Source organism: Ictalurus punctatus, chromosome 19 (assembly GCF_001660625.3).
Source record: "Ictalurus punctatus breed USDA103 chromosome 19, Coco_2.0, whole genome shotgun sequence".
NCBI lineage: Eukaryota > Metazoa > Chordata > Actinopteri > Siluriformes > Ictaluridae > Ictalurus > Ictalurus punctatus.
The window spans coordinates 4,391,155-4,414,555 of NC_030434.2; the positions used below are offsets into that span (position 1 = coordinate 4,391,155).

The window sequence follows — 23,401 nt, forward strand, 5'->3', positions numbered from 1 at the left end:
AGAGGAAAAGCTGATAATCACTCTCCTTTTTGTAGGTGTGTATGCATTCTTCCACTCTGCAGGAGGCATCATAATAGTGTCTTGAGCTTCATTTTATTCCTCACTGACACGATTATTGATTCAGCAATCATATCACTTGTTCATTTATCTCTTCCAGCCATGTTTTATTTGTCTTCTGTTTCCTCTGAGAAAACGTACTGTATGTGGGCAAAATGAAATCAGTAACTTAGTACTGTTATAGTTTTCACCCCTTGTATGTCTAAGATGCAGCGTGCAATATTTATTCATCAAATATTCTAACACATTCACTTCATCAGCGTGCTCATTAGCCAATTATGCTAATTATTGGGTAGAAGTGTGCATCATATTAAACAGCTCTTCAGTACTTGGAAGTCATGCAGAATGGTGTGCCTGCTCATTTAGAAGGGTAAATGAGATGGCAGGATTACACACTCCCATTGGACTAGAGTAATGAAATACAGGGAAAATACCGTGTGTGTGTGTGTGTGTGTGTGTGTGTGCAGGGCTAGAGAAGGTGGGCCGTGACTCCAGTTATGAACAGGAGGGGAAGGTTCAGTTTGTCATGGACGCTGTGTATGCTATGGCCCATGCTCTCCACAGCATGCATCGTCACCTGTGTTTTGGCTACCCTGGCCTTTGTCCCCGCATGAGCAACATCAGTGGCAAAGAGTTGTTGGAGTACATTCGCAAAGTCAAGTTCAATGGTGAGTACCTTTTGTTTTAAAGCTTACTAATTTCATTGCCTGATTAGAAGTATGGTAAATAGTTGCTTTTGATACTTTGAGGTTTCCTGTTGCTTCATTCCCTTCTTTTGTGTATTCTACTCATCCACCTCCATATTTTTTTTTAACAATGCAAGCCCTTTCATTTTGTTTTACTTTGAGTCATACTGTAGCTGAGGCTAAATGAATCCAGTTAGGTGCAGCATTGCAGTATTTCTACATAACATAGCAAGTGTAAAGGAAGTAAATAATGTTTGGTTTTGTTGGATTGATGATGTTCATCAATCTGACCTATTCCTGTCGCTGTGATGTTCTAACTTTATATAACCCTTCTTTTTCTACTCATTTAATCTCTCATTTTTTTGCTAGTTACCAACACATTGTGTAAATGTATCACATTTTGTAACTGCTGCTAATCAATTTGTTTAATCAGCATATTGTGCAATGATAAGGGGTGTGTGTGTGTGTGTGTGTGTGTGTGTGTATGTGGACCCTTAAAATGCAATTCCATTAATTCACTCTCTACAGCGCAGCTTCCTTTTCACAGATTATACAAAAATCACAGTCCTCCGCTGTCTTAAATACATTTTGACTCAATAATTTACGTTTTTGTAAATGTAACCAAACAAGCATATTTTATGCAGAAAAATACAGCAATCATGAAATACAACAATAATCTGCAATGTATCTTTTAAGATGCTAGTAGAAAACTTACTACATTAAAATAATGTGATGCATTATAAATAAATTAATACCACAGCCCAGTTGTGATTTAAATGTTCTGCCATTTTAATGAGGCATGGAAGCAATTTAAATAAACATACTCAGTGAGCACAAATAGGGTTTATAAGGAGGATTGTTTAATGAATGTGCGTTGAATTGGATTTATTTGTCTTGCAAAAATTTTCAGACGCCTATACAGACCTTTCTGATGCTGTGCTCTTTTATAAAACTTTTATTTTAATTGATTTTCATTTTATTTCTGCCTCGCTGGGAAATAGATGCCTGGATTACATTTTTTTTTTATCATTGATCCCATCACGGGTCATGGCAGAGGTGTGGAGGCTGGACTTTGCCACAGGGAATAAGACCAAGACCAGCAGAGCAAAAAATGACATCTTAAAAAGTGGAAATATATTGCATATAGTCATATTTATCTAGTATTTCTTATTATAGAATTACAATAAACAAGCTATAGGATTATTAAACCCATTTCTATATATTTGTACTAATTTCAAGATAGAAATAGTCTTGTTCTTTTGCTCATTTTTAGCATTCCTTTTAGCATTTCAATACAATTCAATAATCTTATATTTTGTTTTATTATAATCTTATATTAGAAAAATCTTATAATAGAAAATAATAAATATGACTATATTCAAGATATTTCCACTTAAGATGTCATTTTGTGCACTGAGGGATCTACATCCATCAGACCAAACAATGCATCTGTCGTTCCTTTTTATATATATATATATAATGTCTTGTTGGAAACTTTTTGAAGAGGAGAAATATGAAGACTCGTTCCATTTCTGCTAACTGAACCATGAGACTGTGTGGAATGAAGCCAATAAAGAGCTTTTTAAAACATTTCCTCCTTTGAGTGGCACCTTGTCCCATTTACACTGCAAAAATAACATCATAGAAGTGAAAATATCTGGAATAATATAGTAAACGTTCTGCACTTATACAGCGCTTTTAATCCTAGCGGTTCTACAAAGCGCTTTACACTGTGTCTCATTCACTCATTCTCACACCAATGGTAGCAGAGCTGCCATGCAAGGTGCTAACTTGCCATCGGGAGCAAGTTGGGGTTCAGGGTCTTGCCCAAGGACACTTCGACCATTTTCTACACATTTTAAGCTTGAAATTTTTATTTTAATCTTTTTCTAATTTTAAATTTGAAAGATTTTAAATGTATTTCTAAGAAGCACAATTATTTGGCAATAGAATAAGAAAATTTAAAGCTTGAAATGGGTAAAAACATCTCAAATCAGGTTGAATAATCTTATAGTTGGTTTGTAATTAATAATAAGAAATCATAGATAAATTTGCTCATATTCAGGATATTTTCACTTGCTAAGATATCGTTTTTTTGCAATGTAAGCAGTTCCAGCTTTCTCAACAGTGTGAGCTCTCTCTACCTGTCTAATGACCCAGCATGTGATATCTGCACAGCTAGGATTTTCTGCTGATAAAGAGAGCTCATCGATGACTTCCTCTTAGAGGACAGGACACCAAGATCAAGTACAACTGCTGCGACTGCGCTGCAGATTTAGCCAGAGACAAGAAGAGAACCTTGGGCTGGTCCTCGGAAGGAAAAAAGGGCGTGGGGTTGAGAGAGTAGAAGCACTGAGGACATTGATTAATTAGCTGGAAGGTATTCACATACGTATGTTTTTAGGAAACTCTTTTAAAAAAAAAAACCCTAAGTGCAGTGAAAACTGAAGGAGAAAAATGGTCTTGAATAGACAACATCTGCTTAATCCTAACACCTACTCAAACACTAACACTTATTTTGCAGTCTCAAAATTTTCAGGTATTTCTCCTGATGTGTTGATATATGGTATAAATCCTTTAGTTAATTTTAATCCACGCAGCCTGTTGCATGTATAATGAAGTATACAAAAAGAGTTGTCTTATTATTTAGTATTCAAGCTTTTTGAAAAACAAAAACTGCCCACCTAGTCTGACAATGTGTTATAAAGACAATATATTATTTTTTTAAATTTTCATTTGAAAAGGAACTTATGTTTATTTGAAAATACATACAAAAACGTCTGGGTTACCCCTGTTCCCTGAGAAGGGAATGAGATGTGTGAGCTTCATGCTGTGGGAAGCACCCTCACACATGACTGGTATCTGAAGCTTGTGTAACATCATGCCTATTTATATACCTGCCGTGATCAGGTGATGTGGCAATTAAGCTCGTTGCCTAATATAAAAATGGCACCTGTGAACCGCGCCATCAGCCTCTATTATCTGAAGGGAAGACACAGTCACAGGCCTACCCCAGTATGACAGAGCTACGTAAAGTAGGGAACAGGGTTACATGCGTAACCCAGATGTTCCCTTTCAAAGGGAACTCAACATTGCGTGAGCTCCATGCTGTGGGAACGACAACACCCACTCAGTCATACTGAGGGTATGGCCTGTATAAAAAGATCCGAGCCGGAGGGTCACTGCAAGACACTTGAGCCTGGGGTGGAATGAATATCCAGGCTGTAATATCGAATGAATGTGTGTGGTGTATACCACCCCGCTGCAGCACACACATCCTGTAAGGGTACCGTTTTGGACAAAGCCTTTGAGGAGGTGACACCCCTAGTGGAATGAGCCCTTATACCCAGAGGCGTAGCAAGACTGCGCCTCATAAGCGATAGAGATTGCTTCCACTATCCAATTAGAGATGCGCTGCTTCGACACAGCATCACCACTACTGTCGCCACCAAGGCAGACCAGCAGCTGCTCCGACTTACGCCACTGGTGTGGATGTAAGTACAGAGAACCTTTACTGAACACAGTAGGTGCAATTTCTCTTGTTCCGTTGTGAGGAACGAAGGAGGACAGAAAGCCTGCAACACTACTAGCTGGGCAGCAGATGTAGGCACTTGAGGAATATAATCCGGCCTAGGATATATGAAGGCCTTGTTAATCCAGGGGCAAAGTCAAGGCAGGAAGGGGCAACAGAGAGAGCTTGTAAATCTCTTATTTGCTTGAGAGATGCCAGGGCCAGCAGAAGAGCTACTTTTAGAGTCAGAAGCTTCTCTGAGGCTGACACTAAGGGCTCAAATGGGGCACCTGACAGACCATCCAGGACCACAGAAAGGTCCCAGGAAGGTATGCGTGGTGTCGGGCAGCTAAGGCCCATGAGCAGAAGTTAAAGGAGGTTGCCCCACAGAGGTTCCATCAATAGGGCTGGCCAAAATGGCAGCCACGTACACCCTGATGTAGAAGGAGCCAACCCTGCTGAGAAATGTCCTTGTGAGAACATGCCACTAGATTGCCCCAGGTGTGATTGCATGTGTGTGCGCGCATGGTGCAATGTGAATGACTGGTATCCCATCCATATTGCTACCTCATGCCCAGTGTTCTCAGGAGAGATATAAGCTCCGGATCTGCCGCAACCTGACCAGGATAAAGTGGTTACTGAAAGTGAGTGAGGGTGAATTTCTGTTTCTCTCTCTTTCTGAACATGGAGTTAAGTGTGTGTGTGTGTGTGTGTGTGTGTGTGTGTGTGTGTGTGTGTGTGTGTGTGTGTGTGTGTGTGTGTGTGTGTGTTTGTGTGTGCATGAGTCTGTGTGTGCATGAGTCTGTGTGAGAGACTGGCTACCATGCCAAAGACACAAGGCCAAGTAAAAGCTTGTGTGTGCTCTTACTGTATAAGCACCATACTGCTGAGATGGCTACTTGCACATAAAGGATTTTGGATGTGACCGGTGACATCTGAACATAGACTGGTCAGTGCTGAGGCAATGGACACATAGCTGGTGTTCATATTTGTCTCCAGGAGGCTTGGACATCGGCTGCATGGGTGTAACTTCTGCAGCGTGGCTCGTTAGTTACTCACAGCCAAAGCTGTGTATAATGGAACCCAAATAACTTGCAGGCCAACCACAAAAAGAGACCCTGAGAGAGCTCGACAGCAGCCAGCAGCAGTATAATGAAGGAGACTACTCATCTGTGTTAGGTCTGGCATTCCAGATACTGGCTGCAAGACTAAGCCAAAATACTGAGGGAGACCCCAATTGAGGAAATGGAGGGAAGCTCCAGTCACTGTATGCGTGATTGTAGAGCTAAATAAATAAATAAATAAATAAATAAATAAATAAATATATATGGTGGAGATTATGCTACACTGGGAAGATAACATTTACATAAAATAACACTCTCAAATCACCATATACGGTAAAGAGCTTCCCTTTAAAAGGGTGAATATGAACACGATTATGGTTACTTGTGAAATCTTTTGCCACCATTACATCTGGAAAACCTGCAATGGCTTGAAATCTTGTTGTTGAATTATTGTTGTGTTGTGTTGTTATGTATTGTGTGAGTGATATTAAGACATTATTCAGCTCATGATTGGGAAATGCCAGACCTGTCTCCAATTTCTCATTAAAGTGTGCCCATGTGAGAGTAGACAGGATTTGAGTCTGCACAGAAATGCCAGTGCTGCATTATGTTGGCCTCTTCAAAAGTGGTTTGAGTTGCTGGCAGAGATCAACTAAATCGCAACAAGTGGAACAGAAGCTCCTGATAATCAGTTTATCCATGATAACACTTGTCTACCGCTTGGGGTCTCTGCATGGAGGTGTGTGATAAATGGTTGATAAATTAGGATTACGTTAGGATGGGTACAATAGAATCAAATGAAAGCACACCGACATGAAAGAATGAAATAAGTTCAAACCAAAAAATATCAACTCATTATATCAAATACTAAACTGAATACCACATATTAATTATAAATATTGATATGCAAGTAATTCAGGGTGCATTTTTCCTTTAATGATACAATGATAATGGTAATACTTGTGTCATTACTTGCTGAGGCTCTTTATAGCTCTACAGAGGGAATGAAACCTTCTCTGAGTAACTGTCACATTGACCGATGTGGATTATTTCCACTCACCCCTGCACAGCTAATCCACATTCCTATGGCAACTTCTGTGCCACCACAAAAACTGCCTGACTGATTAACAGAGTAAAATAGTAAGAAGCTAATGAGGTTCTCTGGCCAAAATGCTAATGAAACAGAAACAGATGAAAGCTGGGATCTGTTCCAGGAAGAGGTCGTGAAAACGCTGAAACTCACTCAAACTCTGAGTTGAATTAGCCAAATCCTCGACCTGTGGATTTTTCCATTCCAAAAAAGCAGATTGCAATTAGTTAACTCATCTCTGGATAGGCTGGACAGTATGTGTTCACAGCAATGTTTAAAAGTCCTCAACAGTCTGTCTGTGAAAAGTGATTAATCAGAACTTGAAGTGAAGTGAAAAAAACAGCATCTTTTTAAAACATTAGAACAAACATACCAACATAGTGAAAAAGTCAATGCAGCGATATAAAGGCTGATGACATGGCAAATTACTGAGTCAATGCTCAGGACTGTTGGGTAGCATGTTTATCTATTGGTTTTCTACTGCCATTTTTCACCCCCAAGCACTGTTTATAAAGATTGGCTCAACAGAGTTGAGGACACATGTGCCATTATGAACAATGAGTATAATCATACTATGACTAATTACTAATTATGATTGAATAGTGGCTGGTCTATGTTTCTGGAAAGCAATAAAATGTGTAACAACAACAACAATAAAAAAAAAAATCATTTAAAAAACTAGTTAAAAAAAACTAATCACCATGTAAATTAATTCAGCATATGCTTCTGTAAATGCAGTTGCATCTGAAATCTGTTTGCATCTCATATTTTATTTAAACCATCTAATTTAATGAGGTTTCCTCAGACTGAGTTGTAGTAATTTCACCTTAAATGCATACACACACTTCCGAATTGTCTAGTATTTGTTTACGTTGCCATGTGTGTTTTTGTTTTGGTTCATGTCTCTCTGGTTTTGATCTCGTTCCTCTTTTCTCGTTTTGCTCTTGCCTAATCTTGTTCACGTTGTTTGTTCATTGCCTGACCCTTGCCTAAATAACTTAACTTGCCTTTGGATTATGTTTCTGGTTAGTTTGCTACTTAAAATAAAACCAGTGAGTACCTGCACTTGCATCTTCAAAGGGAATCCTGACAGTAACACTTACCTCAATCACAATCAAAATCCTCCTTTAATTCACCAGGACCGACAAACACACTTTGCAAAGTCTCACTCCAGCACTGTCTGTGACAATTCCAAGCTTTTCTGTCTGTTTTTGATTAGTGTTGACCATAGCCAGCTTACCCTTTGCCTCGTTAGACTTGTATAGTTTATGCCTGTTTCCTGACCATTTCACTAGTACTTCCTAGCCATTTTGTTTGTCTGCCATATTGGTTTTTAATAAAACCACTTTTTAAACTTGCACCACTCTGCAATAACAATAACTCATATGACAACAGGTTTACCTAATAAAGTGGGCACTGTGTGTACACATATGTGCAGATTCTATCTGAAATCTGAACAAAAACAGGTTAATGTTATAAATATAGCACTGAACATTTGTGATAAGTTGAACACCAAAATATTGCTTAAATGTATGAGATTATTTCCTTTGCTAAAGAGTCCAAAAAGGACTCACAAAAAAAAGCAAATTTAAAGAAAAGCTGCTGTGGGGTGGCTGTGGCTCAAGTGGTAGAGTGGGTTGTCAAGTAATCGTAGGATTGGTGGTTCTATTTCCAGCCCACATGACTCCATGTGCCAAGGTATTCTTGGGAAAGACACTGAACCCCAAGTTGCTCCCGATGTCAAGCTAACGCTTTGCATTTGGTGTGCGAGTGTGTGTCTGTGTGTGTAAATAGGTGAATGAGAAATGGGGTAAAGCGCTATGTGGTGGCGCTAAGGTTAGCAAAAAGAAAGTGCTATATAAGTACAGACCAAGCTTGTTCCTGTTGCTGGGATAGGTTTTGGATCCACGAGGACCCTGAACAGGATAAAGTGGTTAATTAAAAAAACTAAGGAATAAAAGGCATTTCGTAATGCTGTGCATGCCCTTTCTCTTGCTTCTTTATCTATTGTTAATATAATAAAGCTCAATTGGCATTCAGGGCCAAATCATCTACAGGTCCTATAATTTCCATTAATGTAACATACCAGACTCAGAGACAGAAAGAGTGTTAGGATCCAGGCATAGATGTGCTGTAATATAAAATCCAAACATACAAAACAAGATCACAATTCAGATCAAAGTTGGTAACTAGGCAATTGTCAGATACACAGGATATGTCAGTGCAAACAAGCCAGAGTCTAATCCAAAGAACAAACCAAATATATGGGCAAAGGGTCAAACACAGCATGAACGATCAAAAGAATAACACGGCTGAGAAAAATAAAACTTAATGTTTGGAAAGACTTCACAATGAATGACTAAGCCAGGATTAATTATTGTCAATTTCCTTTCATTTTGATTCCACAAACAAAGCTACTCGTAAGCCCCACTGAGTTACTATGGCAACCTATGCTTTTGGTCATACTTGCTCTGTGTCAGGTTAGTTTCAGCTAAACTTGATGAATTCTATTTGCCAATCCTTGTGCTTTTGTAGTCCCATCAGGTGGCAACAATTTCACAACCACCCCCACCCTCCTCCCCATACGCCAGTAGATTTGCACCTAACATTCTGAAGCTGTTTTATACTTCTCTTTCACATGCCTGCATGTCCGCTTTACTCCACTCATATTGCTTCTCAATTTTAAAAAATCATAAAATGGTACTAAATGAAGATATCTTAAATTAATCTAAGTAAAAATTATTTCCTCATGTTGTGCCTTTTTCCTCACATGTATTAATCATGTTCATTTTTACTAGAATGTAGCACAACAGTAAATGTGATTTCTTTCCTCATTTTTACTGCATGCTCGTATGCATTTAGTCTGTCGGCTATTTTCTGCCAGGGTGTTTATTGAGCTCTGTTTGTCGCCGACGTGTTGCCTTTCTTTGCTGTAATATTAATATATTATCCAATATATTCATAATTAGCAGTTTCATCTCAGTGGGAGTTTCTAAAACGCAGCTCCCTCTTTTGTTACCGTATCCCTATCAAGGTTATAATCATAAACGAAAACGAACAAAATAATGAAAACTAGGTGTGAAAAAACATTGTTAACTGAAATTGAAATAAAAACGAGGCATTACAAAAAAAAACAATAACTAACTAAAACTGTATTGTCTGTTTGCAAAACTAACAAATAAAATACAATTATAGAGTAAATGTCCTCAGTTTTCATCTTTGTCAATGTCTTTCATAGAGCAAATATCTTTCAGAGTTGACATTTCAGACTGGGAACCCGGAAATGACTACAATCAATGTTAAATTGCACACAGAAAAGTCCATGCTCCTCATCTGGCATCACGGCGGTACCGGAAGTCGGAAGAAAGCGGCACAGTCCTATTTGGGATTACTTTGAATATGACTGTGTGTCAGATAAAAACAAGTGCCTTGCAGTGGAAGGTGGTGAAATATGTGGACAATTTATTAAAGGGAAAAATCCCACGAATTTGAAAGTACATTTGAGAACCGCGCACAAGGAGACTATCTTAATTTACCTTAATAAGGTAAAGGAGAACGCCATTCCCCCCTCCCCCGAAACAGAAGCTAACCCCGGTACAAGGCTAGGCAGCATGACTGAGACTACCGCAGGACAGAGTACACGACAGCAGTGCTTTCACCGGAGAACCGATAGCTGCTGGTTTGTAAATACACAGGAACACCACAAGTGGGAGGAAGCGCTGGTCAATATGCTTATTGATACTGGGATGTCTACACAACTGTGTGAGTCGATTGCCTTCAAAAAGTTCACCACTTTACTCGAACCAAAGCCATCTCTGTCTGTCTCACCCACACACCTATGCACAGCCACACACACACACTGATTCATTAATGCAAGGAACTTCAATTTTTTGTTTACAATGTCTGTGTAAACATAGAAAAGCAAACCACATCAACTTCCAGCTGAGATGGAGCAGTATCTTGCCAGCTGTCTGGCTCTCAGTGTACTACCAGGTACATGTGTACTTGAAGTGTCCAAAATATTCACTGTTAATTAATGATGCGATATTGTGTTGCTATGCAACTGCAATGATTTGCCATAGTGCTGCAGCACATGCATCTAATGCTGGGCAGTCCAGTTCATTGAGTAACCTAGTTCATTTTGACATGGTCTAAATGAATTGACCCTCTAGAGTTTATTGTTTTATTTATTTATTTGTTTCATGTTCTTTTCTCAGATCGAGCCCCCTGATACTCCTGGCTCTTAAGCAATGTCATGTGTGGCTCATGAATGAGTTGAATACTTTCTGTTCATGTATGTCTTCTTTAGTCTATTTTTTCCCTGGCACACGTCACTTACACATTTTGCACTTACGGCAGAGTCTTGTGTAGACTGTTTACATATTTGTGCCCATATGTACATTTTATGTACTGGTGTTATTGTTGAATACATATGTCTAAAATTGTATGATGTTTTTGTTGAGTTTTTATTACACAATACTTTTCCTGGCCTTGACAAATAACCCATATTACAAAAGACTAATACTAACACTAAAACTAATAAAAACTAAACTAAAACTAAGCATTTTCAAAAAATAGAAACTAAACTAGCAAACCCGCTTTTAAAAACTAATTAAAACTAAACTGAATTTGAAAACAAAGTCAAAACTAAATAAAAATAAAAACTTATGACATTTACATTACATTTATTCACTTAGCAGACGCTTTTATCCAAAGCGACTTACAAATGAGAAAGATACAAGCAAAGCGATATATCAAGCAGAGAACAATACAAGAAGTGCTACCATACAAGATCTATTAACTGAATTCCAGAAAAAGCAAAGCGCAGAGTGGAGGTGTAAGTGCATTTTGAATTTTTTTTTATTTTTATTTTTTTTATGGGTTGGTTAGGTGTTCATGGAAGAGGTGGCTGTTTTTTTGAAGATGGAGAGAGATTCTGTGGTCTGGATTGAGGTTGGAAGTTCATTCCACCACTGAGGAACAGTTAGTGTGAAGGTTCTGGAAAGGGACTTTGCACCACGCTGAGTTGGAACTGCTAAACATCGGTCGCTAATCGATCGCAGATTGCGAGAGGGAACGTAAGCCTTCAGGAGAGAGTTGAGGTAGGAGGGTGCTGTTCCAGACAAAGTCTTGTAGGTGAGCATCAAGGCCTTGAACTTGATGCGGGCAGCTACAGGAAGCCAGTGGAGGGAGATGAAGAGGGGTGTGGCATGGGTTCTCTTGGGCAGGTTGAAGACGAGGTGTGCTGCAGCGTTCTGAATCATCTGAAGGGGTTTGATGGAGCTGGCTGGGAGGCCTGAAAGCAGTGAGTTGCAGTAGTCCAGTTTAGAGATAACAAGAGCCTGGACTAGAATCTGTGTAGCCTGTTCGGTGATGTAGGGTCGGATTTTCTTGATGTTGTAAAGGATGAACCTACAGGACCGTGCAGTTGCTGCGATATGGTCTGCAAAGGTCAAGCGTCATCAAGAATCACCCCAAGGTTCCTGGCCGTCCTGGTTGGCATGAGTGTGAGTGAGCCGAGCTGTACAGTGAGGTCATGGTTGATTGAGGGACAGGCTGGGATGACGAGAAGCTCAGATTATGAAAAATGCAAAACTATAATAACCTTGATCCCTATATCTTTAATCAGCTGCTATGGCTGATTCTATACTGTGTGCACAAGCACGAGCCTTTACTGGCAAATCCTGAATTGAACTGAATTAGTGGAAATAACTTGAACTTCATTAATTAAAAAAGGACTGAGCCTGGATTGACCTGTTACACTAAATCAAGCGAGACTATTTCACATAAGCCCCACTTTTATTAGCTGTCTTCGTGGAATACCCTGTAGATATTGGATGACAGAGGTTTCATTAGAATTCCAATCTTACATTTGCTCATTCCCTTTCAGGAACCACTTTATCCTGGTCAGGGTCATGATGGATTCAGAGCCTGTCCCCAGGAACACTGGGTGTGAGGAAGACACCCTAGATGTCCATTGTAGGGCAGCATGAACACACATTCAATGCTAAGGGCAGTTTATCTTGGCCATTCTACCTACTGCCATGTTTTGTTATGTAGGAGGAAACCTGGAAGAAACTCATGTGGACACAGGAAATGTGTGTGCAATATGTGTGCATATTTTCACAAAAATGGATGCAGTGAAAACCAGTCACAATATGGTACTACCAAACGTTCTGTATCTTTCAATTTAAACTAATATTTACATTTAGTAATTAGGGGCTAATATGTTTCTGTCCGTTACGCTGATACATTCTTAGAAAGTCATCAGCAGTAACTGAGATGTCACATGTAAAATACAGTCATGGGAGTAATGAATGCGAACATGAATGTGAACTCATCATCCTTTTTCCCACAAAATGCATTTTGAGGAGAAACTAAAGTAGATAGACTAAGCACACATTTTGCAATCAAAGTACTAATTACACAAAGAATAGATGACAGAACAATATGTCTTGTGTTTTTTAGTTTGAATGAAAGGGTTACAACTTTTCTGTTTACCATGATTGGTATTCTGAGGAAATGAAGTATGAACCCAGTAGGTCATTACAGATTAAAAAAAAAAATTTTTTTTAAATGGAAACCATGAATGCCACGTCTGTCTACCTTTAAGACGGAGAATGACCTTACTAACCTACAATACTCCACTGATTCCCATACCATTCCCAGATAGATATTGTTGGACCATTTAAACTCCCACATGAAAAGTACATTATTAAAAGGCCATAAACCCTAATCACATGAGATTAAAGCCCTCACATCAATCACAGACAGAAAAGATCTTAGTTGAATACTCTTAAAATCCCTAAGCTCTTTAAAGAAACAGGAATAAAACTGCCAAAGTCCACTGTCTACTATCCACAGTGGGATGAAAAAGTGATTAAACAAAGTGCTGAAAGACTGCCTACAGACTGCCTTAATCCAGGAAGAGACATGGAGATCTGTCGATGTGACGTTCCTCATTGATTACGGATCGTACCACCAAAGTGTCTCCTTCAGTTACATGGAGACAGGTGAGAAAAAACTTGATAATGGCTTACTCTCAGACAGAACAGAACAAAAAAAGAAGAGGTGAAAAATATGTACAGTAGACAACTACAAAGATGCCAGACTTATGAGCTAGAAAAATTCAAACAGTATTTTACCATAAAATATTATAAACAAGTTACGATATTAACCCTTAACTTCATTCCGAACTTTTTTCAACACACATTGCAGGTGCACCATCTGTATTTAGTCCCACCAACTTTTCCCACGGCAATTTATTTTTTACTTACGGACTTCTCCACTGCATCAGAAATGTCCCGGCCCGTTGTGCTCCCATGCAGGGCAGCGACATCCAAGAGCTCTCAGTGACACAGAGCTCCGGCTTCACGCCGCTAATAAAACCGGATAGATGCGCTGTATCCATGTTGTCTGTGCTTTCATCCACCGCTGATGAAAACGCTTCAGCTGCGTGTCTCTTCGGCCAGCTGTGTTGCTCAATTTCCCGCTAATTCCCTAACTCGGTCCGTGATGGTGTTTCTTGACAAACTGACATTTTGAAAAGTCTGTGTCTGGTCGGGACACGCCTGCTTACACGCCTGCTTACACGCCTGCTTACACGCCTGCTTACACGCCTGCTTACACGCCTGCTTACACGCCTGCTTACACGCCTGCTTACACGCCTGCTTACACGCCTGCAGCATGCGCTACTTCAAAAATGCACCCTCTGAAAAAGACTTTGACGCTCGGGCGATTTCTTCTGCCACAATAAACCTTGCTTTCACTGCTGCATCCTTTCTGGCTGTAGCTTTTGTGAGCACATTCTGTGCGACTGCAGTTTGCCTTTTAATTCTGCTGCAATTCTTTGTTTTTCTCGGAGGCTAAATTGACCATACTTAGCTCCGTGTTTGGTGTCAAAATGCCGACGTAGATTGCACTCTTTCAGGACTGACTCACATTCTGGTTTCTCACCTTGAAGTACAAGTAAGTATGGTCATTCTCCCATAGTTCGTGAAACTGCCTTCCTTGTGCATCAGTTTTTCTTTTCTTGGACATGTTGAGGTTAATTGTGGAGATTTCTCAATTCCAAATCGCCTTGACGTGACTTTGCTGCAGATGTAGTTTATGTGGCCCTCAATATTATTGTATTCACCTTTTGATTCTGAGAAATAAAGTTTTATTCGTATGTTTTGGATAGCGGAAAGGCATACATTACCCATAATCCTCGACCACCGACTGAGCTTCAATCTGATTGGTGAACCGTGGACCCTCTACCAATCAGATTGATTTATTATTATTTATTGATTTGATTGATTGATGCTCACTGCGTCATATATCGCCGAGATCGGGTTATTATTGGAGTGAATGGACAGCTGGAGCGTCTACTCTGAGCGTCTCTGACCGCCGCGGACGGGTTTACATTGGAGTCAACTGAGAACCCAGAGCGTTTCATACAGACGTGGAAGGGTCCCTTATGCGTCAGTATCAGATGCCTAGGGGCGTGACAAATCTTCGGTATTTTACGAGTTGGGAATGGGAACAGAAAAAAAACGTATGTTAAGACAATCATGCACCCATCACGATCTCGTGTCCAGATAAAATGACGTGGCGGGCCGCATTTGGCCCGCAGCCTTGAGTTTGACACGTGATCTAGATAAGTGGTTCTCAACACAGGGGTGCGCCCGGGGCGTGGAGAGATCGGAAGGGGGACGTAAATTGTTTTCAAGAAAACAATTTTAAAAAAAAAACACAGCATCATTTAGGTACTCTGTGTATTTTATTGTTTTTAAAATAGAATGTACATAAGTCAAAAACCCCGCGTTCCCTCTCCCTCTGTATTATCTGGTTGCTGGTGAGACTCGGACCTGCCTTTCATCTAGCCGTCAGTGCAGACCAGTGTTGCCAACTTAGAGACTTTTCAGACCCTTTTAGTGAGGGTTTTTTTTTGTTTTGTTTTTTTTCCAAAAAAAAAGGTGCCTAACAACAAATCTAGAGACTTTTTGCGCAAACCTTAGTAACTTTCCAAATATCACCAGTTCTGTCCTGCAAGTGCGAGGTCTTGCTTTCCCGCTGCACTCTCACCTCTCTCTGTCTGCTCGGTTCAGTGAGAGCCGGAGCAGCACGTACCGGTGATATCACACGGCGGCTGACACACACGTGAATGTAAAAAGAAGCCAGCGCGGGTGTCCCACTGATTGATTTAACAATGTCATGGATAACGAGACGTACCCTTCCTCCCAATTTACATAAATCATATGCGAATGTTTTTAGAGGGCGAGGCGAATGGAATGCAACGTTTTGCATGTAAAATGCTTCTGAGTGCGCGCGTGCACGAGACTTTTGTGTATGGGCACGCGCCGTGGTTTGTTTTGATTCTCTCATTGTCTTTTTTAAGGATAGTTACTCTGTATCCTTTGGCATTGGTTCATGTTCGAGGGTGTGTATTAATTTACTCCAAGTGTCTGTATTTTAGTTTGAGTATGTTGATTATTTACACCCCTCGTGTTGCTGTGTGCTTCGCGCAGTATTATTCGTAGATGGTTACGTTAGTAGCTGAATGAGTGTGAATACGCTACGCATGCTGAGCGGTCTTGTTAAAGTGTCCTGTTCTGTTTCCTGCCTCATATCCACTGTTCATGTTTAAAGCCAGGTTTGCCTAGACCGCGTTTCCTTGTTTACTGCTTGAAGTATTTGAATAAAGACTTTCATCTGCATCTGCTTCTGCAACACCTCCTGTTTCGTAACACATCGTCCTCTTGTTCAAAGTTATAGTGTTCAGAAACAAGATCAATTTTCAAGATCACCCATTCTTTATTAATCAAAAAGATCATTCATGTTCCATACTTGTCCGTTATACAATTTTATAAAAGTTATTTTTTTTAAATCATAAGTTATGAAAAGTAATTAATAAGTACAAAAATGCAACAGCAAAAAAATCTTATCTATCTAAAACAGATTATAGATTAGGTGTTATATGTAGATAGATTTTATATAGAATAGATAATCATTATCCTGGTCTCCTCCAGTACGGGGGGAGTAAATGGTAAATGTTGCACTTGTATAGCGCTTTTATCCAAAGCGCTTTACACTGTGTCTCACACACACACACACACACACACACACACACACACACACCAATGGTAGCAGAGCTGCCATGCAAGGCACTAACTTGCCATCCGTGGCAACTTGGGGTTCAGTGTCTTGCCCAAGGACACTTCGGTATGTGGAGTCATGCGGGCCAAGAATCGAACAAACAACCCTACGATTAGTGGACAACCCGCTCTACCAACTGAGACACAGCTGTGGCTGGTGGGTCGTGCCACATGATGGCGAGGCTTAGGGGGGCTTTAGTTACAAAATGTTGAGAATTTCTGATCTAGATATATAAGGTACAGTACCATATAAATAAAAGTAACCATTACCCGAAACAAATGTGTGTTTTTACTGTTGCATGACTCAGTAAATTGCAGAGTAACTATCCTTAAAAAAATCTTACAAAATCCATAAAGTTACAGCTTCTGTGAATCGTTCACTATTTGTGGCTGTGGACCTACTGTATTGTGCTGTCGCTCTTTCTGTACCATCAGAATGAAAGCATACTGACCATTAACAGTATAATCTGACTAAATTATACAATATTACTCTCAGCTTTATTCATTTGTTCCTCCACAAATCTGTCTTTCTGGTTGATAGAACCAATTAGTGCCAGTTCTCAGGTTCTTAACATTTTTCCACCAGCACAGTGGCAGTGCATGTGAAAGAGCTGTCCCACACTTTCCCACTGCCAGCTGAAATGCTTCAGTTATTCCACTAAAACACTGCTGGACTGGAACTGAGGGCCCAGTATATAAGTGCTGACAGTAACTCAGCTTCCTTCGGAGAAAGACATGTGGGTGGATTGCCATACCTCTCCTCTTGTAACAGTGCAGCAATTCTCCCATGTACAGCAGCTGTGTGATATTCATTTCTGTGGCATCTATATGTCCTTTCACCTTCTACCAAGCAGGTAGAAAAAAAATGGCTGAGAGTTACTGCAAGCCAAGGTGTGCTCATGAGCATGTTGTGAATGTAGACTAATTTAACCAAGCTGTGGCAGAAAACACAAAACATCTTGAATTGTTGTGACAAAATTATAAAATGTCTGAATGGGTCATTTTCACCTTTTAATACACCAACATGTTTCTGACTAAGATGCGGCGTGTAAGATGCTGAATTTATACTGTCCTGTCTTCCAGGCAGTGCAGGGACTCCAGTTTCCTTCAATCAAAATGGGGATGCACCTGGACGCTATGACATCTTCCAGTATCAGATAAGCAAGAGTTCAGTGGCGGAGTATAAAGTGATTGGGAGCTGGACAAATAAGCTACACCTAGATGTGAGTAAAGAGATGGCACTTGTATGGAAATGGTGGAAGATGATATAGTTATGCCCAAAGTGGCAAAACAAACCAATGAGTTTGTAAATGACAATGATTTTCATGCATTCAGTTTACTTTAAGTGTATTATTATTATTGTTGTTATAGCAGTATTAGTATATTTTAATTGAGACACGTTGTTACTGTGAGCTATGGCTTTGTTTTGGAGAATGAGACTACAAGCAGTATCCCCCCCCAAAAAAGTGGCCCAAATCCAATCTTTTCTTTAAATGTGGCATAGATTTGATATATATTATATCAATATTATATGCACATATTGTAACCGCTTCAGTATTTGAAGAGATATCAAAAGAAATAGCCAAAAAGTGGCTGAATAATGTGCTCTTTTACAGCAAGCTTAAATGCATTATGTGACACATTGTTAAGGTGAGCGCTGCGAGGGTTACCACTATCAGGCAAGCAAGTTTAACTGTGAGATGTGTCCAAATGACCGGTCTGCCAGCCTATTCCCATTATAATGCTGGAATGGTAATCACCCTGGGCATCTGTCTTCATCTCGGTGCTGGGCATCCTGGCCACCAATTTTGTGGTGCTTACTTTGTGCATGCGGGTCAGTTTAGTAGCATGATCTGTTCAAACTATGTTATATATTCCATAGGCCACATTGAAAACATAGTGTGAACAGCCTAACAAAAAAATCAGATTTGTTCAGTAAATTGGATTTAGGTCACATTTTTACCTACTGTGTGAATGTACTGTAGTCTAATGCAATCTGCTGCAGTCCTTTTAAACCTGACATCTCTACTCAAGCATTAAATTCTGCTCAAACTCCTGCAGACTAACACCCTGCTTGTGCTAATTATATTTTGAAACAAACTGTAGATTGATTTTTAGTTAACTAAGCTCCTCAATTATTGAATACATGGACGGTGTATCTTGTACCTGAGAGGGTACATAATACAACACTGTACTGAAAAAAAATATCCACTGTACCGAAAAAAACAAAACAAGCAAAAGCCATGAATAAAACATGATATAATATAACATAATATATAACAATGTTGAACAAGATAGGCCAGTTATGATTTACTGAAGCTTGAATGGCTGTTTGTTCCTGGATAAATAGAGTAGTGAATAAACTGTGAATGGTCATAAAATGTAGCAAGGCAATGAAGGATTGCTTAAGGATTGATCCCCAATTTAAAAAAGTCTCATTAAATATATATGTAACTTAAGTTGTTTTTGTATTTGTTCACGTGTGGCTTTTTTGCATCTTGGTCTAGAGCTCCAGAGTTGCTTGTCCCTAACAAGTGTATTCATTTCTAAACAGTGCAGCAAAAATATTTTCTAATGTGAAATAAAATTTGTATGTAAAACAGATGAACCTCGAATGTTATCTACATTTCATGGTGCACTCAGCATTAAAGCATTGTCAAGCACCCTGTGTATGCCATACCTCATTTTGTAATGGACTTTAAAATAAAGGTTGTGGCAGTATGCATAGATAAAGCTTTATATTGAAAACAGAATTTGCTGATTATGTAATAAGCTGTGCTTTTCTCTAAAAAGATGCGAAAAAAAATGACCCGCTGCACCATGTGCCGAGGTGAAAGGCTACATTATTATTAGTTTATTGGTGTGAACAAAGAAAGTTTCCTTCTGAAAATCAGTTTACATGGATGTTTTACCAAGCTTTATCATGTAACTGTTCTTTTGTTTTGTATTTATTAGTGAGTACCATATGAATGTACCTCTGCGATTGTGCCTGTGGATTTAGGTGGATGCCATGCACTGGAGGAAAGGTGACCCCAAGCTACCGGTGTCTGTGTGCAGCGTGCCGTGCCGGATGGGTGAAAGGAAGAAGACTGTAAAAGGCGTCCCGTGTTGTTGGCACTGTGAGCGCTGCGAGGGCTACCACTACCAGGCAAGCGAGTTCAACTGTGAGATGTGTCCATATGAACAGCGACCCGACCGCAACCGTACTGGCTGCCAGTCTATTCCCATCATAAAGCTGGAGTGGTACTCTCCCTGGGCATCTGTGCCTGTCTTCATCTCGGTGCTGGGCATCCTGGCCACCAGTTTTGTGGTGCTCACTTTTGTACGCCACAATGACACACCCATTGTGCGGGCATCGGGCCGTGAGATGAGCTATGTGCTATTGACAGGTATCTTCTTGTGCTACGCTATCACCTTCCTGATGATTGCTGCACCAACTGTTGCTGTCTGTTCTCTGCGACGCATATTCCTGGGCCTGGGCATGTGCTTCAGCCACGCGGCATTGCTCACCAAGACCAACCGGATCCACCGGATCTTCGAGCAGGGAAAGAAATCTGTCGCAGCTCCACGCTTCATCAGTCCTGCCTCACAGCTGGCAATCACCTTTAGTCTAATCTCTGTGCAGCTATTTGGCGTGTTTGTGTGGTTTGCTGTTGACCCACCTCATACAGTGGTGGACTATGGTGAGCAGCGCACTGCTGACCCAGACAAGGCACGGGGTGTACTCAAGTGTGACATTTCAGACCTTTCTCTCATTTGCTCACTGGGCTACAGCATCCTCCTAATGGTCACATGCACTGTTTATGCCATCAAGACCCGTGGGGTGCCAGAGACCTTCAATGAGGCCAAGCCTATTGGATTTACAATGTACACAACCTGTATCATTTGGTTAGCTTTTATACCCATCTTCTTTGGCACAGCACAGTCAGCAGAGAAGGTGAGTTGTTTTTTAACCTTTTTCTTTCAACTATCAATTCTTGCAGTGTTTTTACATCTATAAGTGCATTACTAAAGGTTATAATTTGTTCTGTTGGTTAATCCATCGTCTCGTCAGACCCAGAGGGGATTCTCAACCATAAAATTGTCCAGGCTGGAAGGCTCAGAAAGCCCATTCTGACATTGGCTACAGATGCACTCTAGGATCCAGGCATATGGTCTTAAGTTCACTGGGGAGAGATATTGATCTTTGAGGCTGAAATTTCAGCCAGGAACTTTAATTATGGTAGAAGCTTCTAGCTGTTTTTTGCATTTACAAAATATCAGATGAAGAACTACTGTGCAGGAAATAACAAGGTAAAGAAAGCTTGCCATAGATTTATACTTATATGCTAGCTAACTATTTCCTAAACCAACAATCATGTTTTATTTGTTTGTTTTTGTTTGTTTTGTGTTCATTGCTAGTAGAACAGTTAATTTGGTAAAGACTCCCTGACATTGACCGCTTTATTGTCAACCAGTTCTCAAAATCCGTAATAGTAATGTCAGATGCTGAAGTGCTGCATCGTTACTATACAGTATTTTCAGTACAGTCATCAATGCCATTTACATGTGAACAGCTAAACATTTCTGAACATTATTTCTCTCACATAAATTATTGGTAGCCAAACAAACTAATATTTGTAGAATAAGCACCTGTGCAAATAATCCATAGCAAATATTTTGCATATCCTTAAGTCTGGACTGACCATCACCCCCACAACAACAGGCATAGAAAGTGTCTATAAGAGAAGTTTCATTCAGAGTGTGAAGCTGAAGACAAAAGACTCTGAGATGTCTTAATTCCACACCATAATGGTCTTAAAGGAACAAATGCTCATAAATCTGCAAATTTCATAATTTGCAGAATGTTCAGGTTTCTGGATTTTATTGTATGCTCAGTCTAACAGTCTTACAGCATGCCCCCCCCCCCCCCCCCCCGCACTATGCATCAATACAGGACATATTTTATGCTGAATGCAAGGAGATGATTACCATTAACAAACAGGCACAAATCATAGATTAATTAACTTGAAGACCAGGCAAATTAAAGTCTCATTGTGTTTGCCAATCACATGTTTTTAAAAATGAACTCAAAAGTACGGCAAGCCTGCAGTGAACTGGCATCCCATTGAGGGTGGATTCCTGGGATAGGCTCTGGATTCACTGTGACCCTGACCAGGGTAAAGATATATGAATGCATGAAAATTAGAGATGCACCAATAAAGGCAATTTTGAGGAAGTAAGCTATAAAGCAGAAGTTAAAACTATATTAAAAATGCTAATAAAAATGTTACTTTATTCTGTGAATGTATGACACTTCTTACATTTATATACAGTTACATGTTATAACCCCATCACAGTTACTCTCTCATAAAAAACACAATTAGTTTTACATATAGCTAAATATAGCATCAAACAACATATTTGATCAAAGTGAATATTTTAGTCAGAGTTATTGCTCTTCCTTTCTATTGCTTGCTGTTTGATTGGCATGTAAGCATGGACTCGTGTTCATTCAATGAAGATTAATGGAGACTTGCTCGCTCTCAGGACGAGCCTTTATGTAAAATGGAAATACTGGTGTGAATTTCTAATATTTACAGATAACGATATAAAGGTGAAAAATGTCATTTCTGCACTGAAGAAAACACGTGTGGAACACATTAAACAGCACACGCATCTGTCGCAGCGTCCGATACGACGAGCCACGTTAATACACTTACCAGTTTGTTTGAAGCACTTAATATAAAACATCCTCATGTTTTGGACAACTTGGATTGTGCACTTTTCCCGCAGCTCAATCTGTGACTTCCACTGTTTTTTTTTTTTTTTTAGATGTGTTTAATTCATAGAAATGCATTTTCCCCATTGTGAAGTGACTTCACTGACGGGAGTTACCCACAGTGACATCACAGACCCAACTAATCCATAATGAAATTCGTTGTCGATTATTTTAATGATCAAATTATTATCGATTAGTTGTTTCAGCCCTAGTTCCACTTATAGTGCCTGTCTAACACTGAAAGTCGCTGTACACACACTTATTGGACCTGATTCATCATCATTTGAGTAAAATTGTGTGTAAATGTTTGTGTAAGCCAAACTGAACAAAAAAATTTATGCCAGATTTACAAAAGTTTTGTAAATGCATCTTGTCTTTGTATTCGTGTGTGTATGTTGATAAACGATAAATGGCAATCACCTGTAAATGATCAGGCCTGTGCATGCCACAGCTGATTTGTGTTTGGCTCACAGAGCTCAAAATGGCTACTAGACAGTAAAAAAAGGCAGAAGTTGAAGTACTTTTGACTCACATCTACAAGAATTTAAAAAATATTTTCACAGCATATCCAGCGAAGTCGCAGCAGCTGAAAAGGTCAAAAGATGGAGAGATATTACAGAGGTGAATTTGGTGTGGTCCATCTAGTGACCATCATCTATAAATAAGAGAAAGAAAATAGTTGGACACAAAAACTGAGTCAAAAAAAGTATTACTGCTAATAGACAGAGTTTCTCTGCTACCAGGAGAGGGCAAACCATGACAACGCTTTTTAAAATTGGACCAGAATGTGTAGCAAACAGAACCGATTTATAAGCCAGCTTTCATCTGGCCAGCTTCATCCTCAGACAAAAAATAGATAAGTAAATCTGGTCTCTGTAATATCTGTTGGCTCCTAAGGCCATCACATACTAATCTTTTCAGTAATATCAATTCAGCTATTTACACTGCCTCGGCTTATGGCTATCATCTGCACAAACCCCAGCCCATCCTCCTTTTATATGGTGGCATTTCATCTTAATAAACAACTAGTCTTATTGGTCTTAAAATGGATGTGAATTGACTTGATGTTTTAACAGCATGTCGACCCACTTACATC

At 39.7% G+C, this 23,401-nt stretch overlaps 1 protein-coding gene across 1 annotated transcript in view; it reads left to right on the top strand.

Annotated features, from left to right (window-relative positions):
- grm8a (glutamate receptor, metabotropic 8a) overlaps window positions 1-23,401 on the top strand; it is a 170,778-nt gene that overhangs the window by 122,997 nt on the left and 24,380 nt on the right. Inside the window, exons 5-7 of the mRNA XM_017494913.2 lie at window positions 525-725; window positions 17,628-17,767; window positions 19,546-20,481. Of these exons, the coding sequence (XP_017350402.2) occupies window positions 525-725; window positions 17,628-17,767; window positions 19,546-20,481 (1,277 nt within the window). The remainder of the gene's footprint in view (window positions 1-524; window positions 726-17,627; window positions 17,768-19,545; window positions 20,482-23,401) is intronic.